The following is a 21,923-nucleotide window of genomic DNA, read 5'->3' as shown; positions in this document are numbered from 1 at the left end:
TATGAATTTTGCACCGGATTTTGAAGAAAGGTCGTTTACATACATACCCGAGGTGGTGGGTATCCAAGGTTCGGCCCGGCCGAACTTAACGCCTTTTTACTTGTTTATGCCTAGGACATAAAGGATTGCAGTTTAAAACGATTGACTCTAATGTTATTTAAAGGCAAGATTGTGTAGGTACAAAAAATTTCTTCCAGTTAAAAAAATTAGGATATTTTGTTAAATCTTCTGAAAGCAGAGCAGAGCGAAGTGTGCTCTGCAAAAGGCAAAAATATAGCTTAAAAAATTAAATGTTACAACCTCAGTGACATGGCGAACATTTACATATGTATTTTGGCTGTATATTACGAACTTATATTGAGAAAAAAAAACAACTTTTACAAATTACTTTGACTCTACAATATAATACAAAAATAATAAATTTTTCAGAAAATTACATGTGGTATTTGTATTGCGATTTTTCGTTAATAAACCAAAAAGAAGTTTAATTTCGGAAAAAGTGTAAAAAATTTCACCTTTTTTATATATTGATGGAAAAGGTGGAATACGTCATAATAATTTTAGTGAAGGTAGACAGGAAAAGTTTTAATACAAAATATATATTTTCATTTCTAGAAGGGATTGTAGTCTAAAATGGGTTAATGGCTGGTACTATTTTCGTCTTTTCATGCGGATAAATATTAAAAACGTGTGACATAATAAATCATTAACGCTAGATTTTTTTATATAACAATTTACAATTTTTTTCACATCTTTTTATTAATTTTTTAATGTATCATTACAGAAATTAAGATGGTAAAGTTTTTCTTGTTGTTGTTGTAGCAGTTTGTTGTACACTGTGGTGGCAGCCCTTGCTAATGAAGGAATCCATCGGGTCATTCCGGTACGTACAATCGGCTGTCATGGGATTGTCATTATGTACTATTTCCATCATAGTGGTCTAATATTATAGCAATATTTTTTTCCAAGAACTCGGCAATTTCCTGCTGTTCTTTCAATTCACATTCCAAAGCTTGGTCTTGCTTCTCTATATGCGCCATTTTGTCATCCTTTTCTTTTAGAACTCGTTGTAAGGACTCGATTTTGGCTTTACAAGTCTTTTCCTTTTGCTCGAACTCTTGCTTTTTCGCCTGATGTTGCTGTTCAAGGGCATCATAATTTTGTTGCTCTTCCTCGATGATTTGCGACAACTGTTTTTGCCTAACATGTGCCGAATCTTCCTCCTCCATTGCCCTATCCAATTGTTTCTTTGTCTCCGCAAGTTGTTCTACCAGTCGCAAGGGAACGATATCGTGGGCCTTTTCAACTTCTTTTTTCAAATGCTGCATAAGTTTTACACTTTCCGTCAGTTTTCTTAAAGTAGCCTCATTGGTTGCTGCCAATTCTTTGCGCTGTGTCAAATCTGCTTGAAGACTTTCTATTTGTTTTTGCAGCTCCTGTTGTTCTTCGTCGGCTACAACCCTCTTAAGCAATGAACGCTTTTGTTCAGTGAGATGTTTAAGTTTTTCCGCCAACTCATTAAATTGACCCTTCAGCTTTTTTTTCTCTTCTTCCTGGTCGGCATTGCGCTTCGACAACTCCTTGTGTTCCGAGCGAAGATGAGGAACCTTCTTCAGCAATTCATCAACGTTCATTTTTAGCACTTTTGCATCTTGCATCCTTTTCTCGTTTTCCTGCTGTTGCCCTATTATCAATGCTTTAATCTCATGAAATTTCTGTATTGGTTCATGGGCCATTTTGAAGACTTCTTCCTTATACATGTTGTAATAGAATAAATAATTCAATAAAATATATAATGAATGAGATGTCTTCTTGGGAGCTAAAAAAAAATACATAAATACTATTATGGTCCACAAAAGCAGCGTCGATGATCCCCACATACTTGGCCTAATGAGTTCATAATAAGTGAAGGAATATGATTTATCAGTTATCTTCAGGAAATGATCAACTTGCCGAGCTAGTCGGATAAGAAATAACCGATTTTCTTTATTGTTCTCCACTTTTTCCCCATTCAATGGAAAGGGGGGTTCCACCTTGTAACCAAATCTACGTGTATAACAAACCAAAGCCTTTACAAGGAATCCTTCGGAGGGCTGTGTAAGATCACTTTGCTTTATTTGACAATCAGCGAAGACTTTATTCCAACCCTCCACATCTTCTTTGGTGAGCATTTTGATTATTTGAATTAAAAAATCCACTTTCGCCTCAAGATCCTTGGCGCTAACTTTTATTTTTTCGGTTTGTTTTGTTTATGAGGTTATCAACTTATGGGGAATTTACATGACACATCAAACGCTTAAAGATGAAACACAATGAGCGCGTTGATCTCTATTTCATGCCTTGCGTTGACGCCGAAAAAGTTAAAATACTCAATTTAAAGGGCATAGGGAAACAATTAAAGGTGGTCTCATTTGTACAACAACCAAAAATCATATGGTGGAATCTGCCATCTTTTCATCAAACTGATCGACGTTTTGCCAACACACACAAAGAAATATGTGTGAGTGTGTGCATACGTGTGCGTACATGAGCAGAAAATATGCGACACAATTTTAAGCTTTGACGACTAAAAACACTACTTTATGTGTGAGCTCAGAATGACTCGCTTTCAAGAGTTAACGAACGACTTTCAAAACGCACTATAAAAAATTGGTGACGAAGATAATGCGAACACATTCCATACAGATGGTACCGCACGTTGGCATCAGTCCTTGCTCTGTAGGAATTGAGGCGGCTGCATCTGCCGGTTCGTAATTGAGCCAGAACTACTCTGGTTAGCCGGGGGAGGTCAATTTCTCCAGGTGCAATGGGAGGCGGTCGTTCTCCAGGGACCATATTCACTCAGTAGCTATTTGCCGCATCTGCTGCCATGTCTGCGTGAATGTTGTCTAGGCCCGCTTGATCTAGAGGTTCCCTCTTGTAGCGCTGGACCTTACGCTCTAGACCATGTAGATCTACCTTAAGGCTTCTGGGCGGTGAATACCCATATGGAAGATGATGATTTGGATGGTCTCTGCGATAACAGCCCAGAAAATATTGCTTAGGCAGCATGTAGTTATGTCTTCGCACAGGTAGAATCTTTTTCTCCTGATCTGGATCAGGCAGGCCGAAGAGCGGCATTCTGACAGACCTGTATATTATTCCACTGCGTGTCACAAAGCTGATGGGTGCACACCGGCGCTGCAGAACTTACCATAGACCGGCCAATGGCTTTGTACGTTGTCAACAAGGTTTCTATGTCAGCACCCCAAGCACTGCCGGTAAGTGACTTGAGAACCTTGTTTCTACTTTTGACTTTATCGTAAATTGCTTTGGCATGTGAGAAGAATTTGTAACAGCTGTCAAATGTGACACCAAGTATTTTGGGACACTTGATGTTCGGAATTGCCACACCGTCAACCATCACTTTCAGCTCCCTACACTCCTCATACGTGTATCTAATGAACGATGTGGCTGAAGATTTGGTTGCAGACATCTTCAAATTTTTTGCAGCGAAATAAGAGGCATGTTCGTTGAGGTAGATGTCCAACCTACCGCAGATGTCATCAATGGATGGGGGCCTGATGCCATTATCTTGCAATCGTCCGCATATGATACGGTCTCTATGCTGTCTGGAGGATAGGTAGAGGTTAAACAGTGCCGGAGATATCACCCCGCCTTGGGGAGCTCCCTGTTTCACTCTACGATGTTTCGATTTCCTATCCCTAAATTCCACAAATGACTGACGATGTCCTCAAAGAGTTTGGCATGGCTGAACGTGTCGAATGCGTTCGATACGTTCAATGCCACTATGACCGTTCTATCACATGGCCTGAGCTGATTGAAGCCAGGCAAATGTGTGCGGTGATGGCATGCAGAGCAATTGTTGTGCTATGCAATCTTCGAAATCCATGCTGATGCTCGCCGAATGGAAATTCTTCAACGAAGCTTGGGAGGACTAGTCTCTCAAGCATCTTGGCTACTGGTGAGAGTATGGAGATCGGTCTGTATGACTCCCTCTTACTCGGATCCTTTCCAGGATTCAGTAGCGAGATTCCGAAAGTTGAACGGAGTACTCTGCTTAAGAAATAAACTTTGTTTTACAACTTATCTTGTTCAAATGATTTTTATATTTGTATTTTCATCATTATAACACTGTTTTGTTGTTTATGTGTTCGATATCGGATCAAATAGAATATCGTTTCAAGATTTTAGAAAAAACCACAGCTGTGTTATGAAGGGAGGCCACCGTAGTGCAGAGATTACCATGTCCGCCTATGACGCTGAACGCCGGGGTTCGAATCCTGGCGAGACCATCAAAAAAAAAATATTTCAGTGGTGGTTTTCTGCTCCTAATGCTGGCAACGTTTGTAAGGTACTGTGCCATGTAAAACTTCTCTCCAAAGAGGTGTCGCACTGCGGCACGCCGTTCGGACTCGGCTATAAAAGGGGGGCCCCTTATCATTGAGCTTAAACTTGAATCGGACTGCACTCATTGATATGTGAGAAGTTTGCCCCTGTTCCTTAGTGGAATGTTCATGGGCAAAATTTGCATTTTGTGTTATGAAGCCTTTGACATTTAGATTTACTGCAAAATCAAAACAAAAATAAAAAAATTTTGCTCAGCTGTTCGCATGACCTCATAAGTTCGCATGGTCTCATTAGATTTGTTCGCGTACTTTTCCAGCAAAATTTTGCCGGTATATATTTGTAGGAGAGCAAGAACAACCTGTAATCTCTTTTGCTACTTATTTGAAATAAATAGCTAGTGTATATAAAACAGCCATTCAATGCTTCAAATTTCTGCAGGGAAAAAATTTCTAGTAGAAATTTGCAATCTTCCAATTACCAATGTCTCAAAGTTTTGCTCGCTCGAACGACTTCTAGTAACAATTTATGCAAATTTTTGCACTCATTATAAGCGCATCCTGAAGCAGGCCTTTGACTTCCTGTTTGAATTTTTGTGGACTTTTGTTGACGATAAATATAACAATAAAAACGATCGATATATTTATATAAACCTAAGTAAAAAATATTACGTCAACACCTGGCAATTTATTTATTTCCTGCAGTGATGCCAACAATTTACCAGCGAAAAGCGCAACGAAAAGTTTGATTAGAAAAGCACTGACTTAAAATTTTGAACATTTTACCAAATGGTAATGCTGGCAACATTTGTGAGGTACTATACCATATAAAACTTCTTTCCAAAGTGATGTCGCACTGCGGCACGCCGTTCGGACTCGGCTATAAAAGGAGGCGCCTTATCATTGAGCTTAAAACTTAAATCGGACAGCACTCATTGATATGTGAGAAGTTAGACCCTGTTCCTAAGTGGAATGTTTATGAACAAAATTTGCAATTTTTTTTACCAAATGGGTAACATTAACCTTTTTAAAGATTTTCTTGAATTGTGTCGCATATCTTTTGCGAAAACCGCTTCATTTAGTAGGATATTCCCTTATTACTTATGATAAAATTTTAATAAATTTGTTATTTTATAATTTTTATTTGCGTAGTATTTAAAAAGGAATCTCGAAAAATGGGGCTTCAACGATGAAAAACTTACATAGTACCATCCATTAATTGTTTTAATTTTTAATTTACACGTTTATAATCATAAAGCTTTTGAACTTGTGGCTGCTACACATGATAATGACAATAAAAACCACGATGTCAAATAGGAAGTGTCCAGAAATTTGACTGTTTAGTGGGAATTTGCGCCACAATCGCCACAGGGTTGTATCGTTGTTGTTGGGCAAGCGAATCAACCTTCTTAATACAACCATGAGTGAACCCTTGACTTACCTTCTTAATTCAACCATGGTCATACCTTTTCGCGAAGTGCGAAGAGCCAAGTTGGCATCACTTTTTCACAATTTTCACTTGTATCTTTTTTTGTATTTTTTTACGTGTTTAACTGCAGAGTTATTGTGTGGAATTAGTGAGGAAAAAGTGTGGAACTAGTAAATAATAGAAAAAAGTGGTTAGTAAATTTATAGAGGAGAAAAAGTAGAAATCAGTGGATGGTTTAATTTGATACATGTGGACTGTGGTGAAATTGAATGGCTCAGGCATTTATATACGACGAAAAATATTAGGGTCAACGCAGTAGAAGACAGATAGATATGTGTTAGCAAACAATTGTACAAAAAGGAAACAGATTTATGCAAATCTATCAGCACAGGAATGAGACAAATGCGTCATAATTGCTGTTAATTTAAAATCAATCTTATTTGTTTGTGTTTTATATAACCACTTTTAAAAGACGTAGTATATATACATGGTATATATACATATATACCTATGTGCGATGTGTCGAAAGTTTGTGTGGTCTATGGTTGTGTGTAACGTGTCAGCTGGCTTTTAGTTTTATTCCCCATTGTATTGTTTAATTATAGTTGTGTGCTTTATGTTGAATAGTTGACAAATCTAGTCTCATTGCAGTATTTCCTGAAAATTAAAAAGGCATGAATAGATTGAAAAACTGTTGGTTGATCCGCTCCACATTTTCCTATTAGCCGATAAATACAAACATGTGTGTGCGTACGAAGAAAGTTAAAATATATTTTTGATCCCTAGGGCAAAGATTATCACATTGCAATAAACCATGATTATGGATCGATCAATTAAGCATTTATAGATGTCTCAACATCGACCATTCGCGTATACCTGCTTATCAGTTCAAGAGCTCCCAAGTTTATCAACTTCTTAAAGTCTGAGACAACGAATTGGAAAAATGTTTTGACAATTGTGGAATGGAATTGTCCACAGCTGTAGAACAATATGTTTCTTTTTAAAGTGGATAAGTGATTAAGAAGTATCTCCCTTTCATTTCAATTTGTGCCACGCTTGGTGCCTTTGCATTGGTGCGGTTTGTTTGGAAAAGTCACATGATTGTAGCATTTTTTTAAGGGTATCTACAAAAAAAATGTATATAGTAGTTTGTGGTATCCAAATAAAAATAACGAGAATTGCACAGGGACACTAATCTGCAGTCAGTTTGTAAAGCAAAAGTCCCACGGGCCACCCTAAAGCCACCCTGCTCTATCTTAGCCAATATGGGTATTAAACGAAATTTATTAACGAGAAGTTTGTTAATATGCAAAAAAAAATTAAAATTGGGCCTGAGTTTAATTGATTCTTCCGGTGTTAGTCAGTTCTTGAAAATCAACAAAATCTGTTAACAAATCACCTTCTACAGCCAAAAAGCCGTGACGCTAAGCGACACATCTAACTAGAGAAATGTATTTTAGATTATTTGAACTTTTATAAATGTTGCTGGTATTAGTATGAAATACCATCATTAACTAAATGAAAATTACCTCAAATGCATTGCTAGCATCCAAATTATGTGGATGGACTATAAATAAAAATAAAATAAAATAAAAATAAAAAATAAAATTGATAATAAGATAAAAATGGCTGATAAATAATGAATATCTGAACGCTTAATATATCAAACATCTTTTTTTGTCTAACCATTGCTTAAGTTTTTTTTATGTTCACGCTACTATTCGAACCCTGGCGTACAGCTTCATAAGCAGATATGCTAACCTCTGCGTCACGATGGCCTCCACTCCATCGGGAATATTCACAAATTTATAGTCCCGGCACGAGATAGCAGTGGGCACCACATAGGCTGGAACTTTGAGGTCCGATCTGTGCGATGTTTATCGCTGTCACGAGAAGCTTAGCTGCGAGCCACTGGGCGAGTCCATTGTTTGCGGATAGTGGTATGCCCCATACGGAGTAGCTGCTACGGCAGTCGCGGGCAATTAGCGGTATCGAGCGAAGAGTCTCAGTGAGAGGCCGGGTGGCAACGGCTCTTGCGTAAATACTGAATGCCTGCGATGCTCCATACCATAAGGCGACTTATTGGCGCCTTTAAATAACCAATGGCTATCATGTTCCCGCGGCGATCGGTCGTATAGACCGGAACGAGCTTACGAGCTAGCTCTCCCATAAGAGCTTGATGAGGAACGCCACATCCACATGCAAATGTGGCTATAACAATAACAACAAATTTTTAGTCAGACGGAGGCCACCGTAGGGCAGAGGTTTCGGAGGCCACCGTAGCGCAGAGGTTAGCTTGTCCGCCTATGACGCTGAACGCCTGGGTTCGAATCCTGGCGAGACAATCAGAAAAAATTGTCAACGGTGGTTTTCCCCTCCTAAAGCTGGCAACATTTGTGATGTGCTATGCCAGGTAAAACCAAAGAGGTGTCGCACTGCGTCACGCTGTTCGGACTCGGCTATAAAAAGGAAGCCCCTTAGCATTGAGCTTAAAACTTGATATGTGAGAAGTTTGCCCCTGTTCCTTAGTGAAAAGTTCAAAGACCCAATTATTCATACGATGGCTATTGCTTCTACCTCTTAATAGTTGAGATAAGTTTTTCAGATATTTATTTTTCGAAATATAGCTAAAAATATTAATTATATCCATACATTTCAACTTCGTCGACTGAGGCCTACATTGCCACATTGTCGTATATGCTTAGTAATTCGTTCTTTAGTAAAATAAAATTCATTGCATTTCTTAGCCATATAAAATTGGAGGATTGGTTTTATATCAGTTATTGCTTATAATTTTTAGCAATTTGGTTTTGAATGTTGATTTAGATTTATCTAGAAGCAGTAAGTGTTAAATAGTTCATTACTTTTGGCTTATTCTTAGTTTAAAGTCTTCTTATTCAATTTGAGTAAGTTTTTTAAATTATGTTAGAAAAGTACTTATGCATAGTGTGATTACTTCTGATTATTCCGCATTGCATGAAATGAAATTGTTCGAAAAAGCAAATGCAATTTTGTCCATGAGCATTCCGATTCGAGTCCGAACGGCGGGCCTCGTTCCGAAACCTCTTTGGGAAGAAGTTTAATATGGCTTCTATGCATGGCATAGAACCTCTTAAATGTCAACAGCTGAAAATTAGCTAAGTTAAATAGAAAGAAAATAGCTAGGTTTAATAAAAAGAAAACTCTGAAAAAATATTGTAGAAGAAGAATACTACGAAGCCAATGAAAATATAATATGTTTTAAACTGCAGGGGTAGAGTTTTGACTCACCCAATTGCGTCCATTCATTATCTAGGCAATTGACATGGGCAAGTTATCTGTCTCCTAAAATAAAGTCATTGGGAAAAGCTTTTGCGTTTATCAGGGCCATACAACTAATGCAGAGTATTGTCTAGACTTTGTCCATTGATTGGTATGACTAACAAATTTTTGTTGATTTTAGCTGTTAACAATGACAAACAAAAGGGAAATGAAAGTGTTGGGAATGATTTACCAAAAATTTAACAAAGTATATGAAATGTTTTGGCAAGGGAAACACATAATTCAATGCAACAATAAATGAACAGCAGTGTTCGCGATCGTCTTCAATTGTTGAAGAATTCGTGAACGTACAAATACTGAGGAAGGAAAAGGTAACCTTTCATGATGGTGATAGACCCCAACACACGGATGTAAATAAACTTAATTTGGTAACATAAATGTGTTAAGACTTATATAGTGATTAAAAATGTTCCTATATGGATTAAAATAAGTATTATTTCCAGAGAATTACAACCAGAAATTGTATGAATTTCGAGTGAATGTGAATGCTATGTCATTAATGGCTTTCGAAAAGCAAAATACCCTCTTTATTTCGGCGATTTTTTTTATTAATTTTATAAAATTAATATAAAATAAAACGAAACGAGAAACTAATTTTAAGGAATATAATAATGAAACTTCTTTCTGTGTTACCATTTCAGCCATCATAAGGCACACTTTAAATCTTAAAAAAACTTTAAGAAGCAGCATGGATATGGAATCTTCAAAGATATTGCTGCACCGCAATAACTCCCTTTCGGATTACTCGGAAGTTCGGACACACGAACCGTTGAGTGACTTCGAATCACCACTTCATTCACGTAACGAGAAGAAAATAAATGAGAGTGAGTTGGGAATACGCAGCGACGATGATGATGAATTCATATCGGCCGATGTAAAAATGATTCTACGTAAACGTCGTGGTTGGGGCCATGACGACTCTCTGAGTGCGAATGATTTGGATTTGTTGGGGGAAGATGATGATGTACTAGCCGAAGAGGATGATGCTGGCTGCCCATTGCCGTCGACCCCAGAAGATACGCAATTAATTGAGGCTGAGGTAAGGATACATTTATTTAAGCTTTTTTTATTTTATTTACACAGTATTAGTGTAGCGCAACCATGGTACAGGTTGTTAGAAACTACTCCTAGAGGGGCAAACCCATTATGCAAATATTGTATAAATAGGCTCACGAAAATAAAAACTGAAGCTGCTCAATAAATATTTAACTTAAAGTTCCAAAGAAAGGAATCATTGACTTTTTGTCAATTGAAATTAAAGTTCTTGCCTTTGAAATAGACCTTATATCAATAAATTCATGATTTTTCCTCTACATATACGCGAGATTTTTCCTTCAATATTTAACTTTTTGTTAAATGAAGACAGGGTTAAATATCTTAAAATACGAAACTGACGCCATATTTCCATTAGAAGTGAAAATGCAATACATTAGCTTGTAGTAATCTTCTATGTAAATAGCTTACCACCTTAGGTATGAGTTATTGATTTGTTTAACGACCGCTCCGTCGAATTAATGATACTAATTAGCATTCGATTTTTATAATAATCTCCTTCTGCGACCCTTGGTCTCCTAAATATAAACAAAACGTGACCCTCAGAACTTTCTACCATATTAATCACACCTGTAGACAGCTACAACCAACGTGGCGATTTCATACAGCAAACATGCTGACGTATTTTGTTTTCCTTTCTATTCGTTTTGATTGCTACATGCCCATACCAGTAGTAGAAGTAAACAAAAATCATGCAATGAGTGTATATACAAAAACATTCATACGGATGATTACAAATGTGTATTTTCAATAGAAAATCGTATTCAAAAAATTTTAACGGAACCTAGGAGACTTCGTGATATGTGTCGTAGCCAATAGGAAATATATGATGCTAATAATCGGATTTTTTACAACAATTCTGTTAACTTTCTATTATACCCACCATCAAAGGATGGGAGGAGGGAGTATATTTCCGACTTAGAAAATGTATGTACAGCGGTCAAAAAAAGTATTCATCATTAGCAAAATTGATAATAAATTCACTTATTTTGGGTAATTGAAGAAAATTTAAAGTAAACAAATAATGCAGTTTTATGCAATAGTTTATTTTTCGTAATATGTTTTAAAATAAATTCAAAAAATAAATTTAATTAGCGCAAAAAATGCAATTTTATATAATAACACCAAAAACAGAACAAAAAAAGTATTCATCATTGATGTGCTATCATCAAAGTCAAATTCAAATATTATTTGGGAATCCCCCTTTTCTGTTTTATTTAGTAAAGAGGCTTTGCCCTTGACAGCAAATATTTAATTTCATTGGAAATATAGTTTTTGTCAAAATGGGTCGTAAGCAAAACGAGGTTTCTGATGAGGTAAAAGTTTTGATAATAAAACACCACAGGAATGGTTTAACTCAAAAAACTATCAGTGAAATATTAAATAGACCACGATCTACTATACAATCCATCATCAGAAAGTGGACAGAAACGAAAACTGTTGACAATAAACCAAGATCTGGTCGACCAAAAGCACTTTCAGTTGGAGATGTGCGTTGGCTAGTGCGGCAAGTTCAGAAAACTCCGAAGACAAATGCGACCATTCTTCGTAAAAACACTATGGAATATTTAGGGAAGGAAGTTACTACACAAACAATTCGAAATACACTCAAAAGGCATAGTTACAGAGGAAGAACTGCACGTAAGAAGCCCTTTATAAATAAAATAAACCGAGTGAAAAGGCTAAACTTCGCAAAAATGTATGTAAAACAGCCCGAATCATTTTGGAAAACAGTCATTTTTGCAGACGAGAGCAAGTTTAATCTTTTTGGGTGCGATGGAAAGGTCATAGTGTACAGAAAACCAAATACAGAGCTTGAAGAACGAAACACAGTTGCTACTGTAAAACATGGTGGAGGTGGTTTAATGGTTTGGGGGTGTATGGCGGCTTCAGGAGCGGGAAATCTTGAAATTATTAATGGAGTAATGGATCATAAGTACTACATTGACATTTTAAAGAGGAATTTAAAAGATAGTGCTGTAAAACTTGGGTTTGGTAATAACTTTCAATATTATCAAGATAATGACCCCAAACATTCTGCTTTAAATACCAAGATGTGGATGCTGTATAACTGCCCCAAAGTCATTAAAACTCCTCCTCAAAGTCCCGACTTGAACCCAATTGAACATCTTTGGGAACATCTCGAACGCAAATTGAGAACGCGCAATTTTTCGAGCAAGAGTCAAATGCAACAGGTGATAATGGACTAATATAGACCAAAATATAACCGCTAAATTAGTCCAATCGATGTCAAACCGTTTAAAAGAAGTTATAAGACGCGGTGGTCGAATAACAAAGTATTAATTTTTTTAAATTATGTTATTTATTTTTTTGTTTTTTTGCAATGATAAATACTTTTTTTGTTTAATTTTTTGTGTTCAGCTGTAAAATGGCCCTTTTTGTTCCAATAAATACTATTTTTTTCTTTAAAAACAATGAAATTGTGTACATATATATCACACAAGCACTACTGCATCAATAGTTTAATATGTTTTTATTCCTATTGTCTTTTGTAGACTTATTAAAAAAAAAAAACATTGAATGATGAATACTTTTTTTGACCGCTGTATGTATTCCTAATCAAAGTAAAATTCGATTAATCGACTTTAACCCTGGCGACCCGGTGCTGCTCTGTATGAAGATTTTCCGAAATAAAGTATATGAGTTTTTGCATTTCATTTAAACTGCAATCTTTGGCAAGGCGATGGTTTACAATATCTGGGTCTATGATGGTCTGTCTGCGGTTCGTTAGTTGTAATTACGCTACATCCTTAAAATATTGCGATGAAATATAATACAGATTTGTATTTGGGCATAGCTGCCATATAGACTTGATCCCCTGTTTAAGGTAACGAGCGCATAAAAGGCACATTTCTTACTGGATTTTAATGACATTTCGTACAGTGATTTGCTTTTGACTCCCGATATTCGAACTGAATTTTGTTCAGATACAGATCTTCCAATTAAAGCACTTGAGCCCCTAAATTGCACAAGCCTCATTCAATTGCGACCAAAAATAGAACAGTGAGTTTTTTAAGTCTCCTCTACATGTCTGTCTAGTATGGGGTAGGTTGGAATCTGTTTAGAACTGCCATTTTGACCGATTGCCAGATTTACATAATATTTTAAGCAGTAATTTAGGTCCATCGACGTTCGTGTTGAAAATGGTTAAGATCTTACCATGTTCGAAGAGAGTTGGTCACAAGAGTTTGTATCCTATTTTCTCCCCAATTCGGAACAGTAACTAACTATGGTCTATATATCCTTACTCAATACGGTCTATATAGGAAAACATTTGAAAATAACTGCCATATAGAGCGATCTCGCGATATTAGTGACTGAGGTACAGGAATTTAGGAAATTCGGAACAAAAAGTTGTTTTGGACCCTCGACATAGTTATCCGATATGATCTGGATTGGATTACATTTGGAGACAGTTTTCTATTGTCTATTCGATTTCATTGAAAATCAATTAAACACATATACATATGGTTGTGGGTATCCAAGGCTAGGTGCAGCAGAATATAATGCGTTTTCATTTGTTTTTCTGAGCATGATATTTAAATGTTATCAGGAACATTCGATCAAGGAAAAGGGTATTGCAAATTTTACGCATGAACATTTCTTTAAGGAACAGGGGCAAACTTCTCACTTTTCAAGAGTGCAGTTCGATTCAAGTTTTTAAGCTCTATGATTAGGAAACACCTTTTTATATCCGAGTCCGAACGGAGTGCCGCAGTGTGACACCTCTTTGGAGAGAAGCTTTTACATGGCATAGTATCTCACAAATGTTGCCAGCATTAGGAATTTTTTCTGATGAGAATTTTTTCTGATGGTCTCGCCAGGATTCGAACCCAGGCGTTAAGCGTCACGGTGGCCTCCATCAGGGTATACTTCTCTCAAATCAAGCAGTTCGGTCCAATTAGAATTTAAAGCTCAAAGAAAATTGACCTTTCATTTCTTATTCCGACCGAACGGAATGCCGCTTCAGCTGCCATTAGACGATAAGAGATGTCATATGTAATTTCAAAAAACAGCAACTCTGATAGAATATACGCATCGTTTGATACGTACGAAAAATTTATTACGACAAATCGATTTTGGAAAAAATATGCAACTTTTTCGATTAAATCGAGCTTTTATTTCAACGAACATACATGAAGATACATGTCTATAAAAAAAGACAATACATATAAGAATACATGCCGATTAGAGCGCGCTCTATTCGTATTGGCCCTACATAAGACAAGTCTTATGAATATGAATCAGAAAGTGACAACTCATATGATATGCCTAATGACAGTTTTAGCGACACCATTACGTAGAGACGTTTTACAAGGCTGGAGACTTCAAAAGTGCCGCCAGCATTAGTGGGGAATAACCAGTGCAGAAAATGTATGTATGTTGCTCTCGCCGGCATACTTACCTCCCGTCAAGGTGGCCCCTACCGCAATCTTATTGAAATCTATTGTCGCGATAGAAACAAATCCCTGACAAATGCATCTTTCTGATATAAGTTTGAAAATGGTCTCGTTAGGTAGTAGGGGTTAATAATTTGGTTTTTGAGATACATGTTTACAGTGTTTCCATTAACAGAAAAATTGATTTCATTTCGATTGAAATTTTGTTTTAATACAACCATTTTGGTTTTGGTATTATAGTCTAAATTGTGTAGAAGAGATACTAAAGTCTAATTGAGTTTTAAAATTTTTTCCCAAACTGAAAGTCGAGTACTGAATTCCTATTTTAAACTCCAATATTGGGTTAATTTTTCCTATTCTTAGACCTTCATATCGCAGCCGCACTGAAATTTATTTTGCGACTCATTTCATCTGCGGCAAGCTAAATCACACGCTAATTGCTCTTTTCTCTTGTTTGACAAAGAACACAAATTACTAAGATAATATACGGTTTTTGATAAAATTTAATTTTTGCCTTATGCCATCAGTCGCAAACAATTGTGGTCTCCTAAAGTGTCTGCACATAGTACTACATTTCAAACATTCATAGGTCAATTACGACACGATAAATGACGACGAAACCATTTGTAAACAAAACATTGTAGGAATTAAATAAAACATTAGCCAGTGTGGCTGTGGTTGTTATGAAAGGTAAATAAACCCACAGTTAGCAAGAGCAAAATTGTGCGATTTTCATTAAAGATCTGCTTACAGACATTGCGACCTATGTTTGAAGTTTAAAAAACGAGGTCTCTGCAATAGGAAAGGTTACATATATATTTCATTAAAAATATTCATTTATTCATTAATTTCTAGCTTTCCCCTCCTTGAAGTATGTCCCCATCGATATAACACATTTGTGTCATCGTTTTTCTACTTATCACTGGTTACCCACTCCTTTAACTGGTTACCAGCTACTGATATCGTCTTCAAAAACGCACGTCTTCCATAGGCAGCATAAGTTCGAATATAGGTTTTATCGGATTTTGACCTGATATAGCTCCTACATAGACCGATCTGTCGCATATATAAACGCTTTTCGATGAAATTTGGCACAGTGTTGAATATTTGGATAAAGCTGTCAGTATTGAGCTCCCATTTGAGCGGTGTACATCGTCATCACGAGAATCTCAGCTGAGAGCTTTTCTTTTTAAGGTCTAATGACAATAAAAAGGAGCATTTATAGAGCTGGCATATAGACCAATCTCCGCTTAACGGTCTTAAGTAGTAAATTGTCTTAGACCCCTAGACGTCCGCGTCCAGCTGGGTCAAGAGCGGACCATATTTCGACATCAATCCTTGCTCTGCAGCAGTTGAGTCCTTATAAAATGTCATTTTTTGACCCTAAGTGTAGTAGATCTATTTTCGCCCACATTTGTACGCCCTGAAATCTTGTTTGTGTTGATCGTTGCTAAAAGGCTAAAGGCAAAATCAGCTGCAAGTTTTTGCAATATTTTGATATATAAGCAATTTTAGGTGCAATGCCAATTTCAACCACCTTATAAATACGCATTGAGTCTATTGAAGTTTGTGTCAGACAGCAAATTAAATTTTCGCCACACGAAGACTTTCTCTTTATATTGATTGATATAAAACTAAACTCTCTTATTCCAATCCGGTACGAAATGCTAACATATACCAAGTTATATGGCAAGACCAAATGATAAGAAAACGTAGTATCCGAGCGGAGTGTTAGCAACAGAAATCTACGGCGACGTAGATATAAAAAGGATTGTAGATCACACTGCAACCAGAATCATAGAATGATATCCACATTTGCTCAAAAATATAAACATTTACGGAATGTGGGAGAATTAAGTTACAATGCGGCCGACACAACCACAGTGATCACGAAAATGCAACTTTCAACATTTTTTATTGCCATTTATCGAATATTCAAATTATTTTTTTCAATAAAACATTGAAATGTCGTTAATGCTTGCAAAGAAAACATATTAATTAGAAAAAATACAACAATTAAGATTTGAAAGATAATAATGAAGACTACATTTAACTTCCAACGAGTTACATCAATATAAAACAGTTACATTTTAAACGTGGTTTGAGGACGTGCCTTTATAAAAACCACTTTTTGCCAGAACTTAAAAACAAATAACCCGACCTGTCCAATTTTTACCTTCAAGAAAGCTGGCATAGCACGAAGCATTCGCCAAATTTCAGCCTACTAGTTTTTAAGATATTAATTTTATACAGCTGGATTGGTGATTTCGTCCACTGTGCGCCAGGCTTATGCACTTTTATATGAATTAAACGCCCCTTCTATACGGTACTTTCACATTAGAAATCGAAACATATATTTGAGTGATTTATTATCATGAGTGCCGGTCTAATGTTTTATTAGTTTAAAAAATTAAATCGTAAAAAGCTTTGTTTTTAATACGTTCATTTAATTGCCAGACATATATTCGGCATCAGCTTATCTTATCATTCTGCGGCTGGACTGATTGAGGTAGCCACTAAAAAAAAAATACTCATTCAGACATTGCGGTCTAACCAAACAAAAACATGGAAATTAGTGTTGAAAATGTTATCAATCCCAGTTTGGATGACGGAAAAACAACAAAGACTGAAACAAAATCCGGGAATGTGGAAATAGATGTTGGTCGTCATTTCAGTAATATCCAGCCAAGAATAACATAATGCTTATATCTTTGTATTAAACAATTATGTCTTATCGAGTTTGAAAACTGCACAATTTTTCATATCATATTTTTCAATGTTCCCTTTTTAGATGACGGAAGTATTGAAGGCTGGTGTTTTGTCCGATGAAATTGACTTGGGAGCTTTGGCACACAACGCAGCTGAGCAAGCCGAGGAATTTGTCCGTAAAGTATGTTTTATATTATGTTTGTATATTTCGTTCTGCTAACAACATTTTTTCTCTTTAAAGGTTTGGGAAGCCAGTTGGAAAGTATGTCATTACAAAAATCTACCCAAGTGGCTTCAGGACAATGATTTCTTACATCGTGGTCATCGTCCTCCTTTACCTTCATTTAGCGCATGTTTTAAATCCATCTTTCGTTTGCACACCGAAACTGGCAATATTTGGACTCATCTTTTGGGATGTGTAGCATTTATTGGTGTAGCATGTTATTTTTTGTCTCGTCCATCGGTCGAGATACAATTCCAGGAGAAACTAATTTTTGGCGCATTTTTTGTTGGAGCAATTATATGCCTGGGATTTTCATTTGCTTTCCACACACTCAGCTGTCATTCAGTAGAAATTGGAAGACTGTTTTCTAAGTAAGTTGACGAGAATATTTTTGTTGAAAAGTTTTTCAACAAAGTGAATATGAAAAACCTAGGCAGTAATATAAACTGATACCTGAAAAGTTTGTTGATTATATTTGGCTGTTGATTATTTTTGAAGATAGATGACAAGGTCAAAACAGCTCAGACACCAAAACGATATTTAGTATATTGAATACCATTTTAAAAAAGTCTGAAAGAATAAATTTGTTTTTGTATTGGAATGAAAAGGAACATTCGGAACACATATCCTGCACGTTGGCCATGATTCTAGCTCTGTAGGAGTTAAGGCGGCTGCATCTGTTGGATCGTAACTGAGCCAGGACTATTCTAGTTTGCCGGTGTTGGTCAATTTCCTCATGTGCGGTAGGTGGCGGTCGTTTTCTAAGGACAACATTTCCCCCGGTAGCTATTCACCGCATCTGCTTTCGTGTCTGCATAAATGTTGTCCAGACCTGCTTGATAAGTCCCTTAATCTAGAGGTTCTCTCTCGCAGAACGTCTCGCTCTAGATCATGAAGATCCAACTTCAAGCTTCTGGGCGGTTAAAACCTATCCACAAGATGAAGATTTGAATGGTCACTGCGATAAAAGCCCAGAAGGTAGACAGCATGTAGTTATGACTTTGCGAGGTTAGGATCTAAATTCGAAGAGCGGCGTTCTGATGGATGTGAATATTATTCCATTGCGTGGCCCATAGCTGTCGAGACCACACTGGTGCTGTATAGCTTACCACTGACCGGCCACGATCTTGACGATCCTGATGAATGATTGTACAATCGTCCGCTTATGATACGATCTCTATGCCGTCTGGAGAGATTGGAGTGGAGAATAAATATAGATTAAACGATGCCGGAGATGTCCCCCTTCTTGGGGAACTCCCTTTTTCACTCTGCGGTGTTTCGACCTTTTATACCTAAGTTACACAAATGTCTGGCGACCATACATATAATTCGTGACCCGATGGCGATGTCCTCAAAAATTTCTGAGCAAATTCACATATATCGTCAAAAGGGCGAAGCCCATACACAAAATGTGCCACAATATTAAAAAGTTTTTCCTGCTTCTAAAAATGTTCGCCAATAGTACGGGTAATCCCTTCAATGGAATAGCAAATAGTGGACATTAGGTAACGAAAAGCAAGTCGCCTTCTAATAGACTCCGGCAAATATACGTTTACGCCATACAATCGTTGCAAAGTAGCAATAATTATGGGAATAACGAATCTATATGGCATTCAAAATCAAACAACCATCAAGTATTACTCCTAGATATGTCAGTTTATCACCCATATCTACTCTAGTGCCGTCAAGATGAATGTCACGTCTGTTCATGACAAGATAAAAATGTCTTTTTGCTGCTGCTGTTCGTCACCCATGTCTTCATTTGGAGAAGAACGCTAAGTCGGCCCGGTTATCTGGTTTGATTCCTTGAGTCTACCACAGTATTTCTCCCACCATATTCCAACATTCTTACGAAATAAGCTGTTGTAAATTCTTCAGTCGTCTTTCCCAATAATATTAATCACCGCAATCATCCAGGTTTTTTTTGGACCGATTTTCTTTCCCCGAAGCGAACAAAATTGCAACCGTAAAGGAGTTTAATATTGCTTAATATTAGATGCTATCGTAGCACAGGGGTTAGCATGTCCGCCTTTGACGCTGAACGCCTGGCTTCGTATCCAGGTGAAAACATCAGAAAAAATTTTCAGCGGTGGTTTATATAATGCTTTATATTTTGGGTAGGTTAGGTTAGGTAAGAGTGGCAGTCCTTTACAGACTCACTTAGACAATTTTAGGTCCATTGTGATGCCATAGTAGCAACAGACCAATGCTTCTGGCGGGAATCGAACCCACGACCCTGCACTGGCAATCCAAGCACGCTACCAACTCGGCTTCCGGGGCTCCCAAAACGAATATTTTGGGTAACATATAATAAAAAATTACTCTAAGTTTTTGCCGTAAATATAAATATCTTATTAACTTGGTATAGAGTTAAACCAATACCAAAAATTGCGTTAGCCAAAATCTTCTACGTGTCTCCCAGAAATTCATGGACTGTCTATTTTTAATAGTGTAAAGTGCATGCAAGTTATAAGCTGTTATCACATGATAACTTGTTGTGTATGTATGTGGTATATGTTGTCTATCTGGCTAGCACTGTAGAGTGAAAAATAGAAGCATTGCATTAAGCTATCAAAGCTATACCCAACAAGATAATAAATGATGATTTATGGTCTATTAAATGGTATTTATGGTCTCGTTAAAGTCTCATGCAAACGTTAAGAATCAATAAGAAAATATTAGCCTTCTCAAGTAGTTGGAACCAAATAATTATTGCCCAAGTTTATTTGTATAATCTAAGTAATTGTATTGAAAACCTCGATATTTCTTTACATTTGTTGATTTTGGTCTTTTGTTACAGGTTAGATTATTGCGGTATTGCTTTACTTATTATGGGCTCATTTGTGCCCTGGCTCTACTATGGATTCTATTGTCACTATCAGCCAAAAGTAATCTACCTGTCAGTCGTTTGTGTATTGGGCTGTTTATCGATAATTGTATCGCTTTGGGATAAATTTTCGGAACCAGCATTTCGGCCACTGAGAGCTGGAGTGTTCATGTGCTTCGGCTTGTCAGGTGTGATTCCAGCTATACACTATGGAGTGATGGAGGGATGGTTTAGTCAAATTAGCCAATCGAGTCTGGGATGGCTAGTGTTAATGGGTATGACATACTAATATATGTTTAAAACATGAAACAGAAATATCTATACATTCATTTATAGGCTTTCTTTACATTTTGGGAGCATTGCTGTATGCCTTGCGAGTGCCGGAAAGATGGTTCCCCGGTAAATTTGATTTGTGGGTAAGTGCAGTTGAAATGTCAGCATTGTTCGAGTGGAAAGTATATATTACATTAAATTGGAATTTCTTTACAGTTTCAATCCCATCAATTATTCCATATTTTGGTTATAGCTGCTGCTTTTGTACATTATCATGGCATTTCCGAAATGGCAATGTATCGCGTTACCGTGGGAGAATGCACCGTTCCCCATGAGCCAATCACCTTTTAAGAATTAGGGCAATTGCCTCCATCATCATCAGCGTTACTGCAAATGCATAAACAATGAAAGACAGAAAAAACCAAATAGCATCACAAAGTTTCCCGAACATACAAAATAATGTCCAGAGCCTATTCATCTCTCAATCGCGCTCTATTGCTATGCCATGAACTCTCAAATAATGTTCAAACATTGAGCATCCAGTAACATTATCTTATCTAATCCATACAAGAGAGGAAAATGAAATGAGAAAGTTTTCAGTAAAAGTAAAAAAGTTAAAATCTTCATCATAGTCAGTTTTCCTAAAATTCCATCTTTTGTAATGAGAAGTATAGAAACGATATACATATCTATGTATGTCGTACATCATTCCCAAAACCTACATACATGTTGGCTTGAATACACACAAACATTTGTTGTGAAACATAAAATATTATTTTTAAGTTTACGCGAAGCAAAATTACAAAATATAGTATTTTTCGTAAATCGAATTGTTAAAATAAATTCAAAATTAAATTATCAAAACAAAATCTCTCCTGACTATTTTTTGACCGATTTCTTGTTACAATAATTGAAGAATAATGAAGGAATGAACGAATGATTAACTTTTTATCGCGCTCTCTTGAATTCCTCACAAAAATACAAGGCGAACAAAATATTGTTTAATTTAATTAATATAATTGTAGTGAAATATCCGAAATAAATACAACAGAGATAACATGAAAGATTGGACAATTGATTGTTGTTCACAGGAGTAATTGGCAAGGTATGTCTGTATGCAAAAAATAACTACTTTAAAGGTATTGGTTTCCTGCAATCTCTTTTCTTTGTTAGTTTTATTTTTGATTTTAACGGCTATGCTAAAGCCCGACAGGCAACGGGGCTCGCTGACGAGAGCGATGAGATTTCTCGTTCGAATCCGAGTGACCCAACAATTGAAATTGTTGTTGAATAAACGACTACTATTTAGTTAAAATAGAAC

At 36.6% G+C, this 21,923-nt stretch overlaps 2 protein-coding genes across 5 annotated transcripts; one reads left to right on the top strand and one right to left on the bottom strand.

The window, feature by feature from the left end:
* Positions 1-545: 545 nt before the first annotated feature.
* On the bottom strand, positions 546-2,225 carry LOC106083332 (golgin subfamily A member 6-like protein 2). Its single transcript, XM_013246271.2, has 2 exons — positions 1,883-2,225; positions 546-1,819 (listed from the first exon to the last, which is right to left on the bottom strand). The coding sequence occupies exons 1-2, from the start codon at positions 2,169-2,171 to the stop codon at positions 915-917; spliced, it is 1,194 nt and encodes a 397-aa protein (XP_013101725.1). The 5' UTR covers positions 2,172-2,225; the 3' UTR covers positions 546-914.
* A 3,601-nt stretch (positions 2,226-5,826) lies between these two features.
* LOC106083331 (adiponectin receptor protein) lies at positions 5,827-21,666 on the top strand. Of its 4 annotated transcripts, none has more exons than XM_013246268.2 (7): positions 5,827-5,965; positions 9,738-10,135; positions 17,362-17,460; positions 17,521-17,873; positions 20,303-20,604; positions 20,666-20,745; positions 20,819-21,666. In XM_013246268.2, the coding sequence occupies exons 2-7, from the start codon at positions 9,785-9,787 to the stop codon at positions 20,951-20,953; spliced, it is 1,320 nt and encodes a 439-aa protein (XP_013101722.1). In that variant the 5' UTR covers positions 5,827-5,965; positions 9,738-9,784; the 3' UTR covers positions 20,954-21,666. The 4 variants fall into 4 exon arrangements, with proteins under 4 accessions (XP_013101722.1, XP_059217922.1, XP_013101723.1 ...); XM_059361939.1 differs by lacking the exon at positions 5,827-5,965 and adding an exon at positions 9,423-9,446; XM_013246269.1 differs by lacking the exons at positions 5,827-5,965; positions 9,738-10,135 and adding an exon at positions 17,121-17,228.
* The last annotated feature ends 257 nt before the right edge of the window (positions 21,667-21,923 follow it).

Source organism: Stomoxys calcitrans, chromosome 2 (genome assembly GCF_963082655.1).
Source record: "Stomoxys calcitrans chromosome 2, idStoCalc2.1, whole genome shotgun sequence".
Taxonomy (NCBI): Eukaryota; Metazoa; Arthropoda; class Insecta; order Diptera; family Muscidae; genus Stomoxys; species Stomoxys calcitrans.
The sequence above is the reverse complement of the archived record's forward strand: the minus strand, read 5'-3'. Positions and strand labels throughout refer to the sequence as shown.